This window comes from Cetorhinus maximus, chromosome 17 (assembly GCF_964194155.1).
Source record: "Cetorhinus maximus chromosome 17, sCetMax3.hap1.1, whole genome shotgun sequence".
Taxonomy (NCBI): domain Eukaryota; kingdom Metazoa; phylum Chordata; class Chondrichthyes; order Lamniformes; family Cetorhinidae; genus Cetorhinus; species Cetorhinus maximus.
This window is the reverse complement of record NC_135895.1, coordinates 45348369-45361268: the sequence shown is the minus strand read 5'-3', so window position 1 is coordinate 45361268 and position 12900 is coordinate 45348369. Positions and strand designations below refer to the sequence as shown.

Sequence of the window (12900 nt, the reverse complement as noted above, 5' to 3'; positions counted from 1 at the left end):
TTTACTTCCAAAAAGCAAACAATCATCAGTTTAACATTCTTTCTGGTAACCCAACTAAAAGTGCTGCAGTTTTTTGGGATCTGGGAGTAAATTTTAAAACCATACCAATGATTAACCTCATGTTCCATTCATAACAAATCAACTTAACAAGCTACCATTAAATAATTTTTATTCAATCAGCTCTGCTTCAAAATTATGGACACAACATAAATGAAAAAGGGAAAGATACTCTTTGGATGCACACTGAACTTTGAAATGACAAATATTCTGTAAGATGCAGTCTGTTTTTGCAACCATCTCATCTGGTCAACTGAATGTTCCTGTGCAGGATTGGGCCTAGCCTGAGTCATAGAAGTCACAGTTCACAGTGTGGTGCCGTACAACATTGTTTGATAATTGTACACTGTCATAATTTTACATTGGCTTTTTATATGTGAACCTGAAGTGTGGGCTCAGTACTTTAAATTGTGAGTGGGAAACATCAGTATTAGGCCACTATTCGGACGACTGATGATACAACTGACTGCAGTATATCTATATCAGTTTATTCATGTAATATGCATAATTCTAGAGTTTAAACCTATTAGTTGGCCTAATTGTTTTCTCAGCAGAAACACTGCTGCTAATTATTAGATGCTAATGGGAGTTGTTAAATCCCTACGTCAATGGAAATAACAAATAACAATGAAATAAGAATGGTTGTGGTGAACTGGACCTATCTGACCACCTTAAATCCTGATTAAAAGCTCAATAAAATCCTGAGAATGAGTTGCATGAGCAAACTAAAGAACCATTAGGTGGTATTCAAAAATCTGAACTCATTGAAAGCAATCTGGTGAGTTTCCCTATTGCTCAGTTGTCCAATATGGAATTGAGTGTTACATTCTAGATAGGGCCCAGATTTAATCCCCAGTCTGTAATGAGTAGTGGATTTTAACTGAGATAGCAGTATGGAATACTACAATTAGGCTACAGAAGGAAAGAAAGCAGTCAGTGTTTTTGCTCCTGATAGCCGTCCAATAAACCTTGATCTAAAGTACATGTGTAGGTACCTAAAGGAACCATCACTGAATTTGATGGAAGTGTTTTTTATGGTTGAATAACCAGCTAGTCTACAGCAAAGGCTATGGGCACTGTCAACATCCCAATAACATCCCGGCTGTAGCACTGAAGAATTGTGCTCCAGAGCTAGATGCACCCCTAGCCAACCTACTCCTGTACAGGTTAGAACAATGTGCAAAATTGCTCAGGTATGTCTTGTCCACAAAAAGCAGGACAAATCCAATATGGTCAATTACTGCTCCATCAGTCTATTCTCAATCATCAGCAAAATGATGAGAAGTGACGTCGACAGTGCTATTAAATGACACTTACTCAGCAATAACCTGCTCACCAATGCTCAGTTTGGGTTCTACGAGAGACACACAGCTTCTGTCCTGATACAACCTTGGTTCAAACATGGACAAAAGAGCTGAATTCCAGAGGTGAGATGAGAGCAATTACCCTTCACATCAAGGCAATATTTGACTGAGTGTGGCATCAGGGAGTCCAAAGAAAATTGATGTCAATGGGGAATGTGGAAAGCTCTCCACTGGTTGGAGTCATACCCAGCACAAAGGAAGATGGCTGTTGGTGGCCAATCATCTCAGCCCCAGGACATCACTGCAGGAGTTCCTCAGGATGGTGTCCTGGGCCCAACCATTTTCAGCTGCTTCATCAATGACTTTCCTTCCACCATAAGGTCAGAAGTGGGAATGTTTACCAATGATTGCCAATGTTCAGCACTATTTGCAACTTCTGATACTGAAGCAGTCCGTGACCACCAGTAAGACCTGAACAACATTTGGCTGATAAGTGGCAAGTAACATTCACGCCACAGGAGTGCCAGGCAATGACCATCTCCAACAAGTTAGAAACAAACAATCTCCTTTTGATGTTCAGCAGCACTACCATCGCTGAATACTCCACCATCAACATCCTGGGAGTTATCATTGACCAGAAGCTTAACTGGAGTAGCCACATAAATACTGCGGCTGCAAGAGTAGGCCAGAGACTGGGATTTTACCTCCTGAGTCTTCAAATCCTGTCCACAATCTACAAGGCATAAGTCAGGAGTGCAATGGAAGACTCTCCGCATGCCTGCATGAGTGCAGTTCTAACATCACTCAAGATGCCTGACACTATCTAAGACAAGGCAGCCCATTTGACCAGTACCCCAGCCATCACCTTTAACCTTCACTCCCTCCACCACCGACACACAGTGACAACAGTGTGTACCATCTACAAGATGCACTGCAGCAACTCGCCAAGGCTCCTTCAACAGCACCTTCTGAACCTGTGGCCTTTGCCACCTACAAGAACAAAAGCAGCGTGGACCTGTAACTGCTCACCAAAGTCACATATTGCCATTCATTCACTGTCATTAGGTCAAAATCCTGAATTCTCTTCCCAACCAGCAATGTGGGTGTACCTAAACTGCACAGACTGCAGCAGTTTGAGAAGGCAGCTCATCACCATTCTTTCAAGGGCAATTAGAGATGTGCAGCATTCACCTGCCATGAATAAATATATAAAATACTCACACATTAAAAATAGTTATTTTGTACAGCACGAGAGGACCATTGATGTCCAAAGAAACATGCACCAAGCAAGGGTTAGCATCTTCAAGTTATTAGGGAAGAAACATGGTATAAAAGGAAAGAAAAATAAAGTTTCAAAAATCATAATTTAAACGGCACTGCCTCTGTTGTAAGAAGCTTTCATTCAAGGTACTGTCATAGCAATTTGTGATTGAAGGGATATGACATTGAAAATGGGAATTCAGGATTTTGACCCAGATGTGGAGAGGATGTTTTCTCTTGTGGGAGAATCTAGAACAAGGGGTCACCATTTATAAATAAGGGGTCGCTCATTTAAGACAGTGATGAGGAGAATTCTGATTCTGAGATACGGGGCAGGATTTCCCAGTCGGCGAGCGGGGGTGGGGGGGGGGCCCACTCGCCGACGCGTAAAATGACGTCAGGCGGAACTGCGGCTATTGACAAAGTACTTAACGTAATCAATGGACCTGCCCGTCCAACCTTAAGGTTGGCAGGGAGGCCAGGAGCCCTGATGGCCTTCAGAGAAAGCATGAAACCTCATCCACGGGCAGAATGAGGTTTCATGTAGGTTTTTAAAAATTTAATAAAAGTGTAACTAAAAGTGATGGACATGTCCCAACTCATGTGACAGTGTCACATGAGAGGACATGTCAGGGAAATTTTATTTTTCTATTTTTAACATTTTTTAATGTGGAGCCAATCTCCCTGAGGCAGCACTTAGCCTCAGGGAGATGAGTGAGCTCTTTCGTGTGCATGCACACGAAAGAGTGCACTCTCAGCTCAGGGAATCCCCCTCCCACCGCCTGCACAGGGAGTGCATAGCGCTTCCTGGCAGATGTCATGCTGGGCGGGCCTTAATTGGCCTGCCAACGTAAAATGGCGGTGCACCCCCCCCACACGCCTGCTCCTGAACTTCCCCCCCTACGGGGGCAAAATTCTGCCAACTGATTCACTGCCTGTAAGGGTGGTAGAGGCAGAAACCCTCATAACATTTAAGAAGTATTTGGATGTGCACTTGCGATGCCATAAGCATACGAGGCTACGGGCCTAGTGCTGGAAAATGGGATTATAATAGTTAGGTACTTGTTTGACTGGCACAGACTCAATAGGCCGAAGGGCCTTTTTCTGTGCTGTAGACCTCTATGACTCTATGAGAATTATTTTCTCTCAGAGGGTTGTGAGTCTTTGGAACTCTCCTCCTCAAAAGGAAGCAGAGTCTGAATATTTTTAAGGCAGAGCTAGATAGATTCTTTATTAACATGGGGTGGAAGGTTATTGGGGGTAGGCAGAAATGTGGGGTTGAGGTTACATTCAGATCAGCCATGATTTTATTGAATGGTGGAGCAGGCTCGAGGGGGCGAGTGGCCTACTCCTGCTCTTAATTCGTATGTTCGTAAGATGCACTCGTTGGTCATCTCATGTTTAATTGACCAGTCCCTCTAGAAAAGGTTGCTGCTCTTTCAGTTTTGTTGACTTGGCCCTCTGGTCTGATTCCGTGCGAGGGTAACGCGTTTCATGTCTGATTTGAAAATAGCATTCATACTTTTAAAAACTTTTTCCTGAGTCTAAATTCTCGTTGCTTCACACCAGAGTACAGCGCCTAATTTAGGTGGGGTATGGGTCCTGATACTGTTATACATACATGTAATGATTTGCAGGATACCATCTTGAATACATATTCAGTTCAGCTACGTCAGGCATGGCTGAACTCGCTCCTGCAATGACAGCTGCTTAAGGGACGGAGCACATCGCGCCGTTTACACAACTTGTCATTTTCGACAGATCTTGTTTGCATTTACAAAAGCTGGCACCTGGATTGAGGAACGGAGCGCGTTAGTCTTGAGGGCATTTTGCCTGATAACCCTCCAGTTCTGATACACCAAAGGCCCGGACGAGAAATCTCTGGTCTGACCTTCGCATGCAAAATGCAAATCAGTGGGTTAATAAATGGAGTGGGAGTAGGGATTGGCTCTTTCAATTTACATTGTACAATTTTAAATTCGTCCGCGTCCGTTAGTGGGAATCTGTCAGCTACAAATATAACGGAGATACCAGAGCAGAGAGCCCAGGGGGAGCGTTCACCGAGAGCAGAAAACCCGGAGAGAGAATCCACGCACTGGGCTGAGCTTCCAGCTTTAAACCGTAGCTGCCATTTCCGTTACGACGCAGAGTGTGGGCGGCACTGGCAGAAGCCGAGAAGCGCTCATTTTTAAAATTTGATGATGTCAATAAGTTTTTTTCCCCCAAAAAGTGCTGTAAGCGATCAACAATTACGGAACCGCCAGTATTTTCATAAGGAGAAAAACGGCCAAGGACAACTGTTGCAAGGACAACTGCGCGAATCCTGTGACTGGATCACAACGGCTAGTTTAAATGTGAACATTTGCACATTAACCGGGCAGTAGCAAGTTACTTTCCTGTTTCATCCGAGCACAGTATCGCAATAGGCAGCAGCTGCCTTCCAAGCCCGGGATTGGAGATGTCAAAGCTGGCGGACCCACTTTCTTTAAACGGAACGGCTTCATGGCATTTTTCTGCAATTTAATTTGACTGAAAGAGTAAGTGGAACCCAAAAAAAGAAATTTATGAATCAGCCGGAGTTTGCTGCCGAGAGCAGCCTTTCATTTACAGTGAAGTAACAGTTGCAAAATGGGCGGGAAAACTGCAAAACATTCAAATATTGCATCTCTATCGGGGATACAGTAACTGATTCAACTGTTGTATTTTCCGACATTATTTTGAGATTTTTTTTTACAATTGTGAAGGTGAGATACTAACTATCCACGCAGTGGCTGAGAAGAAGAGAATCGTATTTTGATTTTTTTATGCTTTGGGGTAACATGGGGCAAATCACTTGAAAATGTTAACTTTGAGATAGCCAAACTATCCCTGGACTTGTATCACGTGTATTATATTGATGGGAAAAAAGGGGCGGACCGGGTAACGTCATTACTAGGGATCACACATCAATTACTCTAGTTAGTAAATACTATACTACAGAGCGGGACTAGATTCTTCATCTCCACCATACCTGTTGGCGTCTTTGCTTATCGGATTTCGACATTTTTGAAGTATTAATAATGGAAACAGCTGATGGATCAGACGGTGACGAATTAACAAGCGCTGCAGCCAAAGGAGACTCGAAAGAAGTCAATACTTTGCTAGAAAACGGAGTGAAAGTGGGTGCAATCAATAAGTTTGGCAGAACTGCACTTCAGGTTAGTCTAATTATTCTGTTTTTCTATCCTACAAATTGCATTTTCGTCTTTAAGAAAAAAAATCTCCCCTGTACTATAATGCATATTTTATTTTCTAAAAACAATAATGTGCACCTATTTTCGTCAATGTGTTACTATGGATCAGACAGCAGTAGATATAGTGACGCATTGCTGAAATAGTCATTGAATTTCACCTTTGGTTAAAAATAAACGCATTTTACTTTGATGACAATGCTACTTGACAGTAGGATTCTCTGCGAGTATCTTTTGGGTCATGCGATTTTCCCACTTCTGAAGGTGAAATTCTCAGAAATGATAAAAAAAAGTTCACGTTTTCAGTTGTATGATGCTTAGAGAAATCCAGAAGGATTGCAACGTGGACTGTCTTGGATAGCACGTTTTTATTTTGTAGTGTACATCATTTGGATGCATGCAATGTTTCAGATCATGGCCGTGCATTAACCGGTTTCCAAATAACTGAAGCACTGACAAGAATACAACATTGCAAAAGTGACACTGATTCAAAGCCTTTCAGTAAATAAGTATTAATGCTCTCAAGTAAGCAAAAACATCCGATAATTAGCAAACGAGGGCAATTGAGTTTTGAACAAATGCGTTTTAGTGACAATGGGTTCATTACCATATTTTAGAAAACATACCATCAATGTTTTAGGCATGATAAATACTGAATAATCCCATGCTAGTTTAATTAACGGTACATTGCACAGAATGCATAAATGGCTTTATATACTTTCACTTCTCTTCGTTACGATCATGCATTGTTTTTCTACAAAAATATATATTTATATTTGTGTAATTTATATGCATATAAACGTTATTGGCCTCGCCAGCGACGCCCACACCCCAAGAACGAATAAAACAAATTTTATTATCAACTTTCTGATGGTAGCAAATTTTAGGTTAGATTCATTCATTCAGGATTAAGCAACAGCTAATATGTAACTCTGGATGGTGGAAATTACTTGAAAGCAAAATAAGTAAGTAGTTTACTGCATTAAAAACAGTTTATAATAAATTGATTAATTTGCTTATATACTTGCATGAAATGTTTAACTAAAGTGCAACAAACTACGGTATTTTATTGGAATTAAAATCTATTTTTGCCATAGGTTTGAATGGATTCTATGATAAGTAGATATTGGTTAAAACCAATTGGGGTACTGAGTTTAAATCCGGTGTTTACTGCTCCAATGTGTCAATCGCAGTGAAATTAATACAGCTATGATTCGACAACTGATAAAAATGAAGCTCTCCAATGAAATGATAAAGTAGCTACTGTTTTATTTTAAACACCAATATACGATTCAGTATTTTCGACTACTCCGTTTGATATTTCATCTCGCACAGCACACAATAAATTAATACTTTATAAAAAAAACATTATGTCGTTACCATTAATTTGACATGTTGATGCTCATTTGTTGGAACGACAGTATTAGCCAACATTTAAAGTCTCAGTAAATAAACAATATATTTTATAATGTTCGTATTTTACCTGTTACATATTAACTTTTAAACCAACCCCCTGCCCACCCCGAATTACTTCTTACACTTGCAAGATAGGACACCAGCTCGTCCTGCTGATTTAAAATAATGGTTTTCCTTTTTGCATCATATAAATATTTATTGTTTTAGAAAGTGATTTTTTAAATTAAAACGTCGATTGTACTAAACGTTGTGAAAATAGGAATTCATGATTTGTTTATGCATTACTGTCTTGCCTCTCGAAACACTTGTGGTTTACCTCGAATCGCGTTTTAAGTGTGCATTGAAAAGATACAATATCGTAAAACGTTTTGATTCAAATTAATTAATTAAATCCTCTAATGCCTCTATAGATAACTAGAAAATGTCTGTACACAAAATTTCGTTTTCTTTCGTATCGATTCGTAGTAAGTATTTTCTTTTGGAAAGTGTTCAGATAAAATATAGAAACAAATTAGTCCAATCATTGCTAAACGACAGTTGTGGAGAAACGCCGTCCCGAATTTCGTTAAATCAGATGTTAGTTGGAAATGTTTAAGGTGCAGCAGCTGCAATTCACTCACTCTGCTATTCGCTATACTCAAAAAAACAAACGATGAGAAAATGTGATTGCATGTTTGTTGCATTATGTGTGGTTAACAGAGTTGAACATTGCTTTAGATTTTAAAATAAAAATGTCAGTCTGGCGCTGCGACCTTTAATCCTGCAATGTTAAAATTTGGCGATTTTTAGATGTGTATGATGGTACACTCTTGAATTTCACGTTTTCTTTCTTTCACACGCTTTCCATCCACCTTTCTATATTTGCAGGTGATGCAAATGGGTAATACTATAATAGCCAAATCACTGCTGAAAGCTGGAGCTAAACCAAACCAGCAGGATCGCGGCGGATTCGCACCAGCTCACGATGCGGCTCGGGAAGGCTTTCTAGACACTTTGAAAACCTTGGTGGACTTTGGGGCAAACGTGAATATTGAAAATTCTGAGGGCAATTTGCCCATCCATCTTGCTGCACAGGAAGGCCACACCGATGTAATTATTTTTTTGGCAAAGAAATCAAACCTCACACATAAAAATAAAATGGGACAAACTCCCTATGAGCTAGCCCGGATGTACAAGAGGACGGAGACAGTGCAATGGATGGAACAGAATCTATAGAACAAACGTGATAAGCAAGTGCAGTCTTATAGTATTTATTGTAATTGTCAGCTAACATATATACATTTGTTTATTAGTTTCCATTATTTGTAATTCTATATAAAAAGTACTTTATGTCCTCGTCTGTGTTCAATGCCTGTGTGTGTGCGTGTGTTGAGTGGGGTGGGGGGGATGCTGGCATCGAGTGCATTTTTTGAAACATGTTTATAGTTTTCTTACCATGTTGCTAAATTTGCTTTGTATGTTGCAAATTAGTATTAAAATAGAATCTGGTGAATATTATTGTTTGACGTTCCATCGGTCATTAAGGACAAGGTTTAATGCCACAATGTGTAATATTTGACATAAAATTGTTACATGAAACAATGAAGCTAACACGACGGATAATTTGCATTGATTGCATTAGTCGCTTGAGACCAGTCTTGTGCCCTTATGCAGTTTTTGAACATTTGGCTTTCTGGGCAACACAGCTGTTTTAATATTCATATAAACGATTGTATTTCTGCATTATTTTTAATGCCTAATACTTCGTGTTTGTTTCATTTGATTTTGTGTATCTTTTATTTTAAGTGGACTGGTATGGAAACATTGTTTTTACTTGTCTTGCTAAGAGAAAGCAGAGATGGAGCTGACAAACATTATTTAAAGTTTTGGTTTGTTTTAATGAAAATTAAGTTATAAGCTTTTTATTTACTCGATGTAAATATTGCATTGCTTTCATGGTATTGAAATGTATCAAAATAGGCTATATAATTTATAAAAGATTTAACTGTCTCTTGATTTCAATAAATGCTTTCTTGTAATTGTAAAAAAAAATCTATTTTAATGCTGTGAATGGCGTTGTGTTTCCTGAATTAATTTATTTTATTACTGTGGCAGGTAACATAAAAGGTACAATTTAACGCGTAGCTCTCTCTACAAATCACATCACATCGTATAATAAAGGGTGTTTTTATAATAGATCTGAACAATAGAGAGTGTCATTCAAAAATAACTATGTGTGGAATAAAAAAAGTTTATCTTGATAACTGCTCCGTAATTTATTAACATGGTTGAATTGTCGTGTGCGTTACTAATATTGTTACAATTGGCAGATTACGTTTTCTGTAGTTCAAGCTCAATAGTGACCAATAATTTCAAGCCATGAAAAAGCTTGAAATAGAGATGGAAATCTTTTCCACACTATAAATTCACACCACGCAGTTCAATTTTTAAACAAATTAGCATTTCGACATTTAAATGTGGTTTCACTCAGTTAGATTATTTTATCGAAAAGAACCTTTGAACTTTATTAAACAAAATTATTTAATCTTTGTGGTGTGACAGGTAAATATTTTGAGGAAAAGTCTTAAAGAACGATGTTTACTAAAAGTTGGAGCATGTCACTTTAATAAATAGCAAGGCTCTTCTATTTCAATTGACAACTATGTTTGACGAAGTATTATTGAAACAAGTATTTGGATAATCTCACAAATGCTGTAAGGCAATTTACAGCACGTTAGTAGATGCAAATATATAAATTCTAACCTACCAATTATATAAAATCCAAAGGTTTCCTGGCAGTTTGTATAATATCGTGTGTATGCAATATACAAAGACATTCCTGACGGTATTTGGAAAAAAATACGGTCAATTTATTTTTATGGCAGTTTGTTCAAACTACAGTATTTGCTTCCCATAAAATACAAGTTTATTGAAGATATCTTTTATGAGGAATTGTAATATCGTAACTGTAGCACATCGAAAAAATGAAACATCTATTTTGTAATTGAAATCTTAAAATTAAATGAGTGGGATAAAATGCTGTCGATATGTTGCAGTGATAAATTGAAGCTTAAATTAATCATCGCGGTGTATAAGTGAAAGTGATTCGAAATGTGGAAACATGAAAACTGTTACAATATGAATACGGAGAATATGTTTACATGCCTGCAGTAACACTATTCAGATACTGCTGTAAGCCCATATTTCTGTAAAGGAACTAAGGACATCATCCTGCAATTTGCCTCAAGTTTCTCAACGTATTATATTTTTAAAAATCTGGGAGCTGTGTTCAAAAAAAAACCGCAACTGCTGAAATATAAAAAAAACCGTTATAATTTGTGCCGAGTTTCTTTTCCTCTTTTTTGTCTTTGAATATTTTAAATATTTTCCCGCCGCCCACTCGGGTCGTCAATTCCCCAGTTCAGATGTTTGATTTTTCGGTGAAACTTTAGGAATGTTTTATTGCAAATTTGATTTCGAAAAAAAAAACGCTGAAATGAAAGGAAAAAAACGTCCAATTTCACCACACCTCCCGGCGTCCTACGTGAAACGTTGTGCTTCCTGTTGCAAAAGTGTCCGCAAAACAAAATTAAGTTAACGTTGTATTTTTAAATAAAATTAGACTTTGGATTAACATCTTAAAGGTATATTGACAAATATTAATACTGTGCTGATTCTTCCGTCCAGAAACCGCTTGGCTGAGCGCTGGGCGAGTGAGGTGACGTTTCGGATGCACTGGGTCATATTGAAACTGTGTCAAATCTTCTCGTCACTTCAAAGTGAAGGAAAAGACTTGAATATCGGTATTACAACTAAAGCATCGTAGATTGAAAGAATCTGCTCACTGCAAGAGGACAACTGCTGACAGTTTGTGATGACCTGAGTGAGAGAAACCCGTCCCTGACTCAAGTCACTTCCTCTCCCACTGGCCGCTCCGTCAAGGCAGAAAACATACAAATGAAGGTTTGTTCACTCTAACAAAACAGCAGTCGCGTAATCACAAAATGAAGTAAGCAAATATTATCACCACTAAAACCTCCCAGAGGTATGCTTTAAATCCCGATTTTCAACTCAATGGGTGCTGATTTTCCCAGAGAGTTGAAGTTTAGTTTTGTGATACTAATGCTAACTGTGCAGCAGTATTGTCCAATATGTTAACATGTGGCTAATTAGAAATCCAAAAGCTGCTTATCACGTTTTTGATTTCTAAATTTACAATCTTCTTACAAATTTACGATCTCAATACACGTATTCGCAGGGCGGATGCACGCATCTACCTACGTGCACTATAACCTTTTTGTGGGCTTGTTGGTAAAATGGGAAGACAACAGCTGAGTGCCTTTTTTAATGTGTATGCCTCATTTCCTTAGTTACTGCTTATTGGTTGCTAAAATGGTCTGTTGTACAGGTGAGAATGCCAGATTTCAGCATCATGGAAACGCCAACAATTATATGTGGAGAGGGGAGCTGTGATCCCGGTTAGTTTGGCCGATTAGAATAACCCTTCAGACCGTCTGAAGCAAGTATGCCCGACCATTAACCAGCAGCAGCATGGCAAACGACCAATGAATATCTTTGAATGGTAAATGTGGGGCTGACTCTCCTGGGAGTCAACATTCTCAGTAATCTCTCCCATAAAGTCAAAAGTATCGCTCCTAACTGCTCGACAAAAACAACAGAAGCTGCACTAGGATGTTCTGTGTCTGATAAATTTATGTCACAATTCCAAACTTTGGTGCAAAGGAGTGCAAAATTTCGCACTGAATGGCGGTGTTAAGTAAATATACACTCAATGTACATTTACCCATGTGTTAGGAGTTTTCTACTAAAATTAGTGTTTTTTAAAAATTCATTCGTGGGATATTAGCATCACGGTGCGGGCGCGCATTGAAATCACGCTCCTGGAGGGCGCCACTGGATCCCGAGATTTTCAGAATGCAATGCAATTTTCAAAAGGGTCGGGAACCCGCACGCCTCCAACTGACTGGTTGTTGAACTCATGATGAGCTCATTGACAGGCCTTCAGAGGAGCAATTTTAAATTTTCAATTGGCAGGCACAGAGAAAATGCAGCTTCTGGGACATCTCAAGTTGCAGCTGTCACGAACACAGCGGGGAACCATGAGGGCAAATGGGTGCACACTTAAGAAGCGGAGAATAATGCTCAGCGGCTCGACCAGTGGCACAGAGTTGCCATCCATGGTACTGTGAGGCTTACATTTCAAAGCAATGAGTGGGAGGACTCCTGAGAGGGGTTTGAGGCTGCTGGCATCATTCGGACAGCAGAGGAAGCCCCAGTGAACGAATGAGCGAGCTGAGACAGCTGCAGGCTACCGGACAGACTACCCTTTGGACAGAGTAACGAGTAGGAGCTTCGGGTCAGGAAGCAGCCAGAGGAACATAGTGAGGGAAGAAGGGGCTATCCACGATTTCGGGTGTACCACCCAATAGTCAGCAACCTGCAAATGACAGAGTGCGAGGAGGAGATTGCAACTATCGAGGGACTTGGTCTCTGACATTTGTGTTCTGGTCCACAATGATCTGAGGACTCGAGGACTTCTTGGCAGTCCCTCACCTGGCAGCCATCAAGGTCACCATCGCTTTGAATTTTTATGCTTCTGGGTTGTTGACCAGCTGTGGATCTGGATGGCATCT

The 12900-nt window shown here is 39.6% G+C and overlaps 1 protein-coding gene and 1 long non-coding RNA gene across 2 annotated transcripts in view; both read left to right on the top strand.

Moving 5' to 3' along the window:
* Positions 1-4540: 4540 nt before the first annotated feature.
* On the top strand, positions 4541-9298 carry cdkn2c (cyclin-dependent kinase inhibitor 2C (p18, inhibits CDK4)). The gene is made up of 2 exons (XM_078561138.1): positions 4541-5818; positions 8135-9298. Exons 1-2 carry the CDS (start codon positions 5681-5683, stop codon positions 8480-8482), a joined length of 486 nt encoding a protein of 161 aa, XP_078417264.1. The 5' UTR covers positions 4541-5680; the 3' UTR covers positions 8483-9298.
* Positions 9299-10796: 1498 nt separating this feature from the next.
* The window catches only part of LOC144692375 (uncharacterized), a 130967-nt gene continuing 128863 nt past the window's right edge, over positions 10797-12900 (top strand). The window contains exon 1 of the long non-coding RNA XR_013579312.1: positions 10797-11209. This is a non-coding gene — a long non-coding RNA (uncharacterized LOC144692375). The remainder of the gene's footprint in view (positions 11210-12900) is intronic.